The sequence below is a fragment of the Amblyomma americanum genome, chromosome 5 (assembly GCF_052857255.1).
Source record: "Amblyomma americanum isolate KBUSLIRL-KWMA chromosome 5, ASM5285725v1, whole genome shotgun sequence".
NCBI classification, from domain to species: Eukaryota; Metazoa; Arthropoda; class Arachnida; order Ixodida; family Ixodidae; genus Amblyomma; species Amblyomma americanum.
Genome location: NC_135501.1, coordinates 70,743,786 through 70,757,074, shown reverse-complemented (window position 1 = coordinate 70,757,074; position 13,289 = coordinate 70,743,786). Strand labels below are relative to the sequence as shown.

The following is a 13,289-nucleotide window of genomic DNA, read 5'->3' as shown; positions in this document are numbered from 1 at the left end:
CCAATCTACTCCATTGGCCAGTGCGTGGCTGTCGCATTTTAAGAGCGTTCGTTCTTACTCATCACGTTTTGAGATTTTGTGAGGTCTGCTAACACCCTGAGATCACTGCGCCATCTGTGACAGCAACTACTCATCACGTTTCGAGATTTTGTAGGCTCTGCTACCACCCCGAGATTGCAGCGCCATCTGTGGCAGCAACTAGAAAACAGCACATCTCGCATTGAAACTTGTAGTGCCATCTACAATAGCATATGTAGAAACAACCACCTACCGCGTGCCAGTGATGACGTCACGGTCCAGTATGGTGGATAGAAATGGAACTATGTGAGTATGACATCAGGGAACGAAATGGCGGCATAGTTTCGGTTTCTCGAATCCAAGATAGCAGCCATTAAAATTGGTTGTGTCCTCCCATTCCTTCCCCCCTTACACCCCCCTCCAGTATGGCATCAGGAGACGAAATGGCGGCATATGTTTGGTTTCTTGAATCCAAATGGCGGCCATTAAATTTGGTTTTGCCCTCCCATCCCTTCCCCCCTTAAGGTGTATCCAGACGACGGACCACAGACCTGTTTTGGCCCGCGGACTAGCGGTCATGTGGGGCTTCGCTTCCGGTCTAAGAGGTCCGCGCATGGTCCGCAGGCCGGATCGCGCGAGAAATGCGAGAGCATTTTTTCTGGTGGCAGACCACGGACTTTTTAGCCTACTTGCACACATCAAGTCTGGCAACTACACCACACTGGTCTTTCCCGACTCACTGCTCCCGGCAGTCGAGGCAACACCAGCGAAAGTAGTTTTGCTTTCACTCTTGACATGTCAACGTGGTCGGAGGATGCTACGTTTTACATTTTAGCCTTAGTACTGCTTTATGGCTTGTTCATAATTGGGCATTCGGCGGCGAGAGCGAGCAAAATTAGTGGCAATGTCGGCGCTCGCGACGTACACAGATATGGTTAAAAAAGAACAATTGATGCCGTCTACGTGCCATAAGCGTATGCACTCTCAAGCACGCTAAACGCAGGTATTTTTTGGCACGTTGCAGCATTTTTCACATTTCCCGCTTTTAGTTCAGCGTATGCAAACACAGATGGAAGGATGCGCGCAGCCTTGTGGCGCCATCTAGTTGTTAGGACGGGTAACTATTTCTGTCAACAAACGTGCGCTCTGCATGCTTAAGCCTAGAAGGGGCACAATCGTCACTCTAAATAAAAGATAAAGCAAATATTTCACTCATACGTCTTCATATAGGTGAGGTGAGACCAAGCGAGAAAGGGGTGCGCTATTTATTGCCAGTGAACGCAACAAAAAAGGCACTAACAATGATGAATACAGTTAGAAGCAAGCGGTCGTGCTTGGAAGTGCGCCGCCATATTTGTCGCCGCGGGAATGCTACCTCCTCCTCAACGCAGCAGAAATCTGTCCTGTAGTGATCAAGCTTTCCGCTGGGTATTTAGGCGGGATCTCTGCCACGGCCGCGGATTCCGCTTGTTCTCGCCGCTGAATGTTGAAGCATGATACGAGCGTTGCTGCAGGCTGATAGCAGAGGCTTGGCCTGCCTTGTTGTCGTCTGCCCTTTTGGTCCGTAGTGGGGATGCTGCCACCGGCCAGGCCACGCGCGGTTAACCCCACGTGACCGGTCTGTGGGCCAGTCCGTGGCCCGCCGTCTGGATACACCTTTACACCCCCCCCAGTACGTCAGGTGCGAAATGGCGGCATTTTTGGTTGATGGCAGCCATTAAAATTGGTTTTGCCCTCCCATCCCTTACACCCCCCCAGTATGACGTCAGAGGACAAAATGGCGGCATATGTTTGGTTTCTCGAATCCAAGATGGCAGCCATAAAAATTGGTTTTGCCCTCCCATCCCTCCCCCCTTAAACCCCACCCCAGTATGACATCAGGTGCGAAATGGCGGCATATGTTTGGTTTCTCATATCCAAGATGGCTGCCATTAAAATTAGTTGTGCCCTCCCATCCCTTCCCCTTCTTACACCCCTCCCCCTAGTATGACATCAGAGGACGAAATGGCGGCATGTTTGGTTTCTCGAATCCGAGATGGCTGCCATTAAAATTAGTTGTGCCCTCCCATCCCTTCCCCTTCTTACACCCCTCCCCCCAGTATGACGTCAGAGGACGAAATGGCGGCATATGTTTGGTTTCTCAAATCCAAGATGGCTGCCATTAAAATTAGTTGTGCCCTCCCATACCTTCCCCTTCTTACACCCCTCCCCCCAGTATGACGTCAGAGGACGAAATGGCGGCATATGTTTGGTTTCTCGAATCCAAGATGGCTGCCATTAAAATTAGCTGTGCCCTCCCATCCCTTCCCCTTCTTACACCCCTCCCCCTAGTATGACGTCAGAGGACGAAATGGCGGCATATGTTTGGTTTCTCGAATCCAAGATGGCTGCCATTAAAATTAGTTGTGCCCTCCCATCCCTTCCCCTTCTTACACCCCTCCCCCTAGTATGACGTCAGAGGACGAAATGGCGGCATATGTTTGGTTTCTCGAATCCAAGATGGTGGCCACTAAAATTGGTTGTGCCCTCCCAACCCTTCCCCTTACCCCCCCCCCCCCCCCCCCTATGACGTCAGAGGACGAAATGGCGGCATATGTTTGGTTTCTCAAATCCAAGATGGCTGCCATTAAAATTAGTTGTGCCCTCCCATCCCTTCCCCTTCTTACACCCCTCCCCCTAGTATGACGTCAGAGGACGAAATGGCGGCATATGTTTGGTTTCTCGAATCCAAGATGGTGGCCACTAAAATTGGTTGTGCCCTCCCAACCCTTCCCCCTTACCTCCCCCCCCCCCCCCCCCGCTATGACGTCAGGGGACGAAATGGCAGCATATGTTTGGTTTCTCAAATCCAAGATGGCTGCCATTAAAATTAGTTGTGCCCTCCCATCCCTTCCCCTTCTTACACCCCTCCCCCTAGTATGACGTCAGAGGACGAAATGGCGGCATATGTTTGGTTTCTCGAATCCAAGATGGCTGCCATTAAAATTAGTTGTGCCCTCCCATCCCTTCCCCTTCTTACACCCCTCCCCCTAGTATGACGTCAGAGGACGAAATGGCGGCATATGTTTGGTTTCTCGAATCCAAGATGGCGGCCACTAAAATTGGTTGTGCCCTCCCAACCCTTCCCTCTTACCTCCCACCCCCCCCCACTATGACGTCAGGGGACGAAATGGCGGCATATGTTTGGTTTCTCGAATCCAAGATGGCTGCCATTAAAATTAGTTGTGCCCTCCCATCCCTTCCCCTTCTTACACCCCTCCCCCCATTATGACGTCAGAGGACGAAATGGCGGCATATGTTTGGTTTCTCGAATCCAAGATGGCTGCCATTAAAATTAGTTGTGCCTTCCCATCCCTTCCCATTCTTACACCCCTCCCCCTAGTATGACGTCAGAGGACGAAATGGCGGCATATGTTTGGTTTCTCGAATCCAAGATGGCAGCCACTAAAATTGGTTGTGCCCTCCCAACCCTTCCCCCTTACCTCCCCCCCCCCCCCACTATGACGTCAGGGGACGAAATGGCGGCACGTTTGGTTTCTCGAATCCAAGATGGCTGCCATTAAATTTGGTTGTGCCTTCCCATCCCTTCCCCTTCTTACGCCCCTCTCCCCCAGTATGACATCAGAGGATGAAATGGCAGCATAGGTTTGGTTTCTCGAATCCAAGATGGCTCTCTTTAAAATTAATTGTGCCCTCCCATCCCTTCCCCCCTTACACCCCAACAAATATCCTATAACGGTAGGAAAACTGTCCCATTACAAGACCACATATATGTATAGATTCATATACTCCGATAACAAGGTACACCCATCCAGGGACAGTTGTGTACCGAATTTGGTAATCAAATAAAACGCTATGGGTTGTGGTATCGAAATAAAACCACAATTAAATAATAGGTAACGTTGCATACATGCAATTACTAATTGAAGCATTACCATATCACATTGGAAGCCGAAATCTAGGCCCACTTTGACCCCCGAAACGAAGCAAATTCCGTTTGGGACGTATCTTGAGGGGGTGTAACTCGACAAGGGGTAGACGTGCATCGCAATTTCTCTGATATACGGCGCTAGGCATCGATCGCTCCGCTAGGCGAAAAAGTTGAGTTACTTTGCCGAACCACTCAGGGTTTTCTTCACTGGCCCCGCTGGATGCAGAAAGACTTTTGTTTTATGCATGGCCGATAAAAATACTTTCAACATCTTCTAGGTGATGGTGGCCTTTTTTTTTTCTTGTGGGCGCCTTTGTTTCAATGCGCCGATTGTAGCGTCTGTGGCTGCTGTTATATAGTGAGCTATGGCATCTGTGGACGTAGAAAACAAAGAATCTGCACTTCATAACAAAGCTTGATATGATCCGCCGTGTAGAGAATGACGAAAATAAGTCCTCCGTGGCACACGCATTTGGCATTCCGCAGAGCACTCTAAGTACGCTGTTAAAAACCAAGCAGGACATCACACTCAAAGCAGGTGAGCAAAGTCGCTCAGGAGCATGTCATGTGCGTCCTGCTGCTTTAAAAAAAGTTGAGAAGGTGCTGTATGCATGATTTCTCGATGTCCGAGTGAAAAACATCCCCGTGGATGGCCCCATGTTATTGAAGGCCAAATGGTTCGCCACGGCTCTTGGTGAAAAGAACTTTTGCGGTGGCACTGGATGGCTACAACGGTTTAAAAACCTCCATGGCATTGTGGGAAAAGCCATTTCATGCGAAAGTGAGGCTGCCAGCAGGCAGGAGAAGGAGAGGCAGCAGTGGCTTTCAGAGGAGCGACTGAAGATTGCTGCGAAGTTTTCGCCTGCCAAAGTGTTCAGTGCAGACGAGACTGCTCTCTTTTGGCAAATGCTGCCAAATAAGACACTCAATCTCCTTGGGAGCTCATGTCATGGCGAGAAAATGAGCAAAGTGCATGTTACGGTTCTGCTTGCGGCAAACATGGATGGCTCGTGCAAGCTGCGTGCGTTTGTTATCGGAAAGAGCATGTCCCCGTGCTGCTTCATGAATTGCAAGCACCTTCCAGTCGTCTACGGCTGTAATAGAAAGGCCTGGATGACACGTCAACTGTTTGTTGAATGGTTGGAGGCTTGGGATGCCGAGTTGGGCAGGTCGGGCCGTTGAGTATGACTTCTGTTAGACAACTGCTAGGCCATCAAGCTGCAGAACTATGAACTCAAGTTTCTCCCACCACCACAGTGAGACAGCATCCAATGGACCATGGCATCACAAAGGCATTCGGGGTAGGCTACGGAAGGCGACTTGTTCAGAAGCTCCTTGTAAACCTCCACATGGGAACTGATCTCAAGATCGACTTTCTCGGTGCCATCCAGATGATTAACGGCGCATGGAACGACATAAAACAGGGCACGGTAGCCAACAGTTTCGGCAAGGCAGGCTTTGGAGTGGCTGGAGATGAATGTCCTGAAGCTTTGGATGACGATGATGAAAGCTTGGAGGACACGTTTCATGACTTGTCCCATTTTGCCGGCGTCAATCCGTCGGAACATATCGTTGAGGACTTCATTAACGCTGGCAGCAAAGTTCAGGCTGCAGCCGACCTCGCTGATGAGGACATTGTGGCCGGAATAGCTGTTGCCCAAGAAGGCGCTTCCAGAGACGACGAGGACAACTGTGTTCCAGAAGAGATGCGCCCGTGCACAGCTGCTGAACTGGCGTCAGCGTTCAGCCTCTTTCAGCGTTGTTGCAACGAAATGGAAGGTACCGGGCTGTCGCACCTGCACAGTATCGAGAAGATTGAGATTAGTGTTTTCAACTCACAGCAAAAAGCAGTCAGAAATGAGTGATTTTTTTTTTCCCGTGAAATAAAGTGCTTTCACGTTGCGTGCCCGCATTGTGCGGTTCATGACTCTTGTGATCGGTAAGCCACAGTTTGTCAAGATCTCGAGTGCAGTTTAAGAATCTAGCTGTATATCGAATTTTCGCTATATCAAACTCTTTTCCGATCCCCTTAGAATTCGAATTATCCGGGTTTGACAGTGTCATGTTTAGTTTGACCAGTGCCAGTGACACCAGTAACGGCAGCTGATATTTCGTGGCATCCTTGTCTCCTTCCAGCGGACACGACTGGCCTCTACTCGGTCTACTCCACCTACGAGGACTGCGAGATCATGTTCCATGTTTCCACTATGCTTCCATACACACCCAGCAACAAGCAGCAGGTGTGTGCAGTTCAGTGCAGCACATAAACGTTGTAGCACTTAGTCTGTGCATTGCATGTACACATATTGGAGCATTCAAAGCAGACAAATGACGTTTTAAATTTCCCTAAAATATAAATTTTGTTTTCATCCTACTTGCATAACTCATGTCAATGTATTACGTGCACAGTCATTCAAACATGTGGATTATCTGTATTTTGAAATCTTGTGACTTGTGTAGCTGAAGTAATTTTGATAGTCCTTTGCACCATAGCATTTAGAATTTGTAAAAACAGACTCATGGTTATGAAATTTCACAGCCTCTGTGATCTTGTTTTTTTGTGCAAAAACTGATTAAGAAAATGAAAGTCTTTTCATGGTTCTGCAGTAGTTAACTTTTTGCTAAAATCCACTAAATTTTGGTCACATCCAGGCAATGATTGTCTGATGAAAGCTGTTCGGCACATGTATCAGTGTTTGAAAAATCGGAAAGTAGATTTATTTTTTGTGCAGTTATTTCTTAACTTTGTCGTTACCGTGAGAAAAAGGACTGTTTTTGATAGCCTTCAGCCAAAACTTTTTTCTAGAAATGGTATGATAAGTAAAAGTATACAAAATGCATAACAGTGATTGTAATAGAATGCGCTTATAATCAGATTTATTTCAACAGAAATACTTGTTTTGAATATTGTGAAAAAATAGAAAAACAACAAAAATTAAAATTAACAAAAATTTGTATTCACATGACAATAACTCTCCAAAATAATTTATTAAAAAATTCTAGCATTTGGAAAATGATTCAAAATCTTTTTTATAACTTGGCACTGAAATGTAAAAGTTATCACTGAAATACTTTTTGAGCTAGAAATTTTTTCTTTACGCTCTTTGAAAAGGCTGGTTTCAGTGTGTCCTTGATGTGATTAAATTTACAGCCTGACAAAAAAAAACATTTGGAAGTACTATGTTATGTGCCAAAATAAAGCTTGGTAAGCATGCTTTTTAAAAATACAAACCAACTAATATCACTTTAGGGAAAATCGAGAAAAATGATACAAACACAAGTAATATAATGCTGCTAACAGGCTAACGTTCCGGGCTCTGTTCGTGCCTTTTCAGCGTCCGGACCAAAATCCCATCATCAGAGGCCCTATTATTTGATGCATCGAAAATATATGCTGCCGATGCAGTAGAATCGCGTGCAGCAGTGTTTTGCGAGCGTGCACCGTCCCCACGCTGGGAGCACCCGATGCCGTAGCCTCCGCTTCAAGGGCATTGAAAAAATTCGTGCCTCACGAAAAAATTGCAGTCTGGGCAGAAAACGAAACTGTAGTTTCTGAAGAACAAACTAGATGGTGGAACATCTCCATAGCGGCTGCGTAGGAGCGCTCCTGTTCGTGCAAAAGGTCCGGGAACAAGAAAATAAACAGGCCAGCGTTCCTGGCCCTGGTTGCGCAGTTTGAGCTTCGGAAACAAAATCTGATGATGCAACACAGTCGTCGGAGTCCCTGCTACATGATGCAACAAAAATAAATGTTTAGATGCAGAAGAATTGCGTGCAACTGGTTTGTTTCGAGCGCGCGCTGTTCCCGACTTTGACCCATTGCTTGGTTTCGACGCCGTGCCCTCAATTTGAAGCGCCTTTAAAAAATTACCAACTTGCGGCAAGAATACAAGTTGCGCAGGAAATGAAAGTTCAATGTGTGAACAACAAACCAGATGACTCAGCAAGTCCATAACGGCCATGGTCGCGCTGTCGTAGCAGTTTTAATTTTTCGATCGATGCCTAGTGGCGTGTTAATGAAAGAGTTAAGGGGTGTTGATTATGCAGGTTTGGTGTAGGAATCATGAAAAATGCCTCGGCTGTTTTAGATTTTAAATTGTCACTATGAGACTAAGTTGTGACAGGTTTCAGTTAGTTTGATTCAGCATTCCAGTTTTGAGTTTGTCAGGCTTCTTTATTAGATGATCACCTAGCATGTTTTAAAAAAGTTCCTCTGCCTGCGTTTGCAGTCATAGAATTTGTTCTGAATCAAATTAAGGCAGGGTACGGACAGGGTATTAGGGAAAAAAAGGGGGAAAATGAAAAGTGCTGGGTGCAGCTGGGAGGTTTATTTTTTAAGCAAATGTCACAGCTGAGCAGTGCATGCCTGCTTAGGCAGTTACAGCTATGGAGAAATAAACGTGAAAAATGGCACGTTCACAGCTTCAGAAATTAAACGACAGTTGCACAAATACCGACATTGGGGAAAAAAAAAAGAACAATCTGAAGCTGCTCCCCAATGGACGCCCATAACATGGCTGGAAGTATGCACATGAAAGCTGTGATATGCTTCCGTATATACAGCCAATGTGTCCGTACATGCCTGGATGGACATGTGACCAATTAACCCACAGATCTATGTCCTCTGAAACTGCATGCTGACGAGGTAAAAACTGTGCTCTGCAGCTGCTACGCAAGCGTCACATTGGCAACGACATCGTCACCCTGGTGTTCCAAGAGCCGCGGGCGCTACCCTTCACACCCAAGAACATCCGGTCGCACTTCCAGCATGTCTTCATCATTGTGCGTGCCATCGAACCCTGCACACCCAAGACCCGGTACAGGTGGGTGGCCACTATGTGTTCTGTTGTTGAAGTATCGTTGTGTTATGTTTAAACCAGGGGTGTGCAAATAGGAAAAGTTTGGTTGTGAAGTGAATACAAGGCAGAAAAAATTTGTTGAGAATTGAATTGAATTGAATAGTTGCGGATACCAGTACGCAAAGCTCTAAAACAAGTGCTTTCCAGTACAACACAGCTATGGACAGAGATGTATCGCGATGAGCGAATTTCATCGTCACCCGTCGTCGGCATAATTTATTGTACCTGTAAGATGTCTACCAAGCATGAACTGAGGGAAGAGAAGGTACATGCTAAACAGTAACAGTGTAGAATGCATTGTGCGTGGGTACAGAAATTTCCAATATATATGGTAGCATCTCTGACCAGATGCAAAGTGATAATGCCGCATGCCAGTGGCCTTGCACATGAGCGAATAAACGTTACAAAGCTACGCAGCGATATTGGGATAGCAGCACCGATAGCACTGCATGCACTCATATGTCTCATGTAGCTGTCTTCTTGTTTTGAAGCAGGCTGAGGCTGTTTGATTCATCCTTCTTACCTACGCAAGAGTTCCCAGATCAATAGACAAGTGCGTCAGGGGAAGCCTTTTTTTGAACCATGAAGAGGTCACAAATTTCCAGTGACGTTGTTTGCTCACAGTTCCACTGACCATGCACCCCCAAACATTGTTGGCTTTCGGCTAAAGGCACTACTTACCGTATTTACACGATTGCATTTGCAAATTGACTTGAATGTAAGTCGACCCTCCCATATCGCATTTCAGGAAAAGGGAAGGGTGTGCCCATGGGCACATTCCAGAGTGAAAATGTATTAGTCATGACTATTGCTCCACATTTGTGCCATTGTCCTCACTAGCACTGCGACCGTCATCATTGCTGCGGTCTGACAGCACGTCGTTGTAGCATCGTCATCCAAAAAAATTCTGCACTTCGCTAACAACCACAGTATGTTGTTGTGCCACGAAATCCCGCACTTTGCAAACAACCGCATCACAACATTGCGTGGAAGAGCTGAAATCCGTCACACCTGCATCACCCGTCCTGAAATGTCGAACTTGTGGCCTGGCGTGCAGTTTGTTTCTTCAGCACAAAAGAATGACAGCCATGTTGAATGTAGCGGTGAGCAAGCGCCAGACACTTAGCGGACTTGTAGCACAAATGACAGTTGATGAATACCGTATTTACTCGAATCTAGGCCGGCCATGATTCTAAGCCGAGACCCGAAAGTTGAAGGCCACAGAAAAAAAAAAAAACTTACCTCGATTGTAGGCCGGCCGAAAAAACAACACTGTTTATACCTCATTATCACAATTATTTTTATGACGCGACATGACTGTTCTTAGGTCGCCGCGCACGTGAAAGTGCGTGGCGCGAAATGACTGCACCATGTGTCTGCGCATAGGCGACTTGGTGTAGAGAGAGGAACTCGAGTGAGACACAGCGGGAAGCATCGTGCCTGCATGCTCTGCCGAAGTGTGATTGATGGCCCCGAGAGGGACCGTTGAAAAAAAAAAGCTGCCAAAGGAGCTTTGAGAGAAGAGGAGGAGGAGAGGCGGCGTTGGGCGAGGAGACATATGCAACGCCAGCCCGGGATCAGCCCCCGCTCATTCGTCATCATCATCGCTGACTTCTTTATCGCTGGCCTCCTAGAACAGTGCACTATCTTCACTGCCATCAAGTGCATTAGAGATGCAGCACTTGCGGAATGAGCGTGCAACCAAGCTTTCTGGGATGTCATCCCAGGCTGCAGCTATCCAAGTGGCTACAACTCCCTGTTTGGTGCCATGGTGTTGGTGATAAAAACTACGCACGAAAACTTCACTGCTGCGAATGTGCTCACGCCACCGCACGAGAACAGAACAAGGCCAAAATGGCAGCCAGTGCTCATGTGTGCTTTGATCAGTATCGGCTACGGATAGCAACGGCTACGGATAGCAACGGCTACAGTGCTGTCTTTCGTTGGCGTTTTGTGGGGGCGCCACCTGCGTGCTACATTTATTCGTATTTTACGAATACGAAACCTCGAAACGAAATCCTCGAATCTAAGCCGACATAAGAGTTCTACATCTCGTTGTTTTGAAAAAAACTAGCGGCCTAGATTCGAATAAATACGGTAGCTGCATCAAAAACTGGTAAAACATGACCGGCATTCAAGTGTAATGCGTCGAACAGGGCCAAAGAGAAACTATGCATGAGCGACGTCAACTCTTCCATCAGCTATCGACACTCCCCAGAGGTGCTGCCATTCCAAGTGGTGCTGCCACCGCAACTAGAACAGTGGCCCTTCCATAGACTATTGACGCACTCTTGAGCACTGAGTGCGGATGCGAAAGTAAAAAAAAAGAATTTTTTTGAGCCAGCGCGCAAAATAGTCAAATTCTACTGAGTAGAGCCATAGAGCAAACATAAAATTGCAACCATGCTGTACTGCCCCTGATATCTCGTTTCTCTCGCCTTTATTTATGGTGCCATGCTTTTGTTTCGATAGTAAATCAATGTCGAACCTCTGATTTTTCAATTTTAAAAATAGGTCGGCATACAATCGTGTAAATACGGTAATTCCTCTAATGTGCTGGAAGACTAGTCAGGGTTAGAGTGCTCAGCTCTCGATTGAGGATGGCTGTGAAGTTGTGAGTGCACATTTTGCACCCCTTCTTGCTGCCGTGTAGTGTCGCCGTGAGCCGATCAAAGGAGGTCCCCGTGTTTGGTCCACCCATCCCGGAGGGTGCCACATTTGCCAAGTCCAAGAAGTTCACGGACTTCATCCTTGCCAAAGGTATTTCAATAGGGTTTGATGCAGTGTCTTTTTTGCTTCTCAAGCATTGTGCCGCCATATCACCTGTGATGCAGAACTAGTACGTGAAGTGGTTATGAACTCGTAGAAATGACCATTTCCAACATACCGGATAAAACGCGTGTGAGGGCCGCACTTTTTTTTCCAGATTTGAGGGCCAATTTTCGGTGTGTGGCCCATGCAAGGGATGTATGAAAAAAATATTTTTTTGTAAGTAAAAACACCACCAATCAGGGAATGAGAGGCATTTATTCTATGTTCACCTACTCCTAGCGAGTGCTGTGCTCTGGTGCATGCTCCTCCCACAAGAAGTCGCGCAGCATGTGTGCTGTCAACACTTTGCCTTTGTTCCGCACTTCATCACTTATCAGAGCAGCTCTTCTTCCAGTTTGGGAAACTTGCAAGGCTTGCCTCGGAAAGTGCGCTTTTTGCACCTTGTGTTCCTCAATGCATCCTTTTGGTTGCACTATCGTTAGACGCACTTCTCGGCCACGTCGAATTTCCTGCCCGCCGCACGCTTGTTGTGTTCAAGAGCAAGCTCTCAGCCATGTACCTATTAACGTGCTTGCCTTATCGTGCTAAAATTGCAACGCTGAATGGCAGCACATGAAAGCCGCAACTATGGTGAACTAACACACCGCCACAACTCCCAATGCCTTGGCAGGCACAAAAGGCTGGAGCTGGTGACACTGATGCCGATATGGGTAATGAGAGCTTGCGGTGGAGGCAAAAGTTAACTGTGATGATGATGACCCGCGGCCTCGGGCGCCATCTGTGGACGGCACCTGGATGCTCCTGTGCGCGTGTGTGGCCTCCGTGATCAAGCGCAATGTTGCTTGCAGCCGCAGCTGATCGTGCAAGCTACGGCACGTGGGTCGTGGAAAGTTTGGGTGCTGCCCTTACAGGGATATTTTTTTTTGTAATACTTTCTTCGGGAAAACTGGGTGCAACCCATACATGGGTGCTGCCCTTGCTCACGTTCATATAGTATATGAATTTATGGGGCCTCTTCATAGACGGCCTGACATGCTTGCATGTTTTTTTTTATGCGCGTATTATCGGAAGAGGCAGGGAGCGAGTTAAAAAGCCAAAACGCATTTACTCGGGGGAAGCAGGGGGTGTGCATGTGCGGCCGCCTGCGTTATCTCGGTAGTGGCAGTGAAAGAGTTAATAAAGTCATCATTAAGCAATCTTCAGGGAACATGTATTTTTGTGTGCCGATTCCAAATATGTAATTTGATTTTACTTACAACAAGTCCTTGTACACTTATGTAATATGTTAAGTAACTTTCTCCTTAGAGCTTTCAAAGGCTATACTCACGTGGGTCGTGGAAAGCTTAGATGCGGCACTTACATGGATCTTTTTTTTTTTAATATTTCCTTTGGGAAAACGTGGTGCAGCCCTTACACATTATATATGGTTGCACGTTATATACGCATTTATACGGTACATTGCTTTTACCAGTGAGCTCAAACTTGTTCTTCTAGCCCATGCTGGGAGCCCACAGCAATCGTGTAAACATTGTCTAAAATGGCTAGTGGCCGCCACCAGCACAGGACCCCGGCCATAATGAAAGTGCACTGTAATATTGTATGTTCAGAATATATCTGTCCGGCATGGACTGCAAATGAACATTTCAACCAAAGCTGTGGAGCTGTGAACCACCATCTGGTTGTTTAAAACAACGAGCTCACTCTTACAC

The 13,289-nt window shown here is 47.0% G+C and overlaps 1 protein-coding gene across 3 annotated transcripts in view; it reads left to right on the top strand.

The window, feature by feature from the left end:
• The window catches only part of LOC144132526 (signal-induced proliferation-associated 1-like protein 2), a 145,991-nt gene that overhangs the window by 49,245 nt on the left and 83,457 nt on the right, over nt 1–13,289 (top strand). For all 3 annotated transcript variants that reach the window (XM_077665002.1, XM_077665004.1, XM_077665003.1), the window contains exons 9-11: nt 6,086–6,189; nt 8,615–8,772; nt 11,462–11,568. In XM_077665002.1, the coding sequence (XP_077521128.1) occupies nt 6,086–6,189; nt 8,615–8,772; nt 11,462–11,568 (369 nt within the window). The remainder of the gene's footprint in view (nt 1–6,085; nt 6,190–8,614; nt 8,773–11,461; nt 11,569–13,289) is intronic.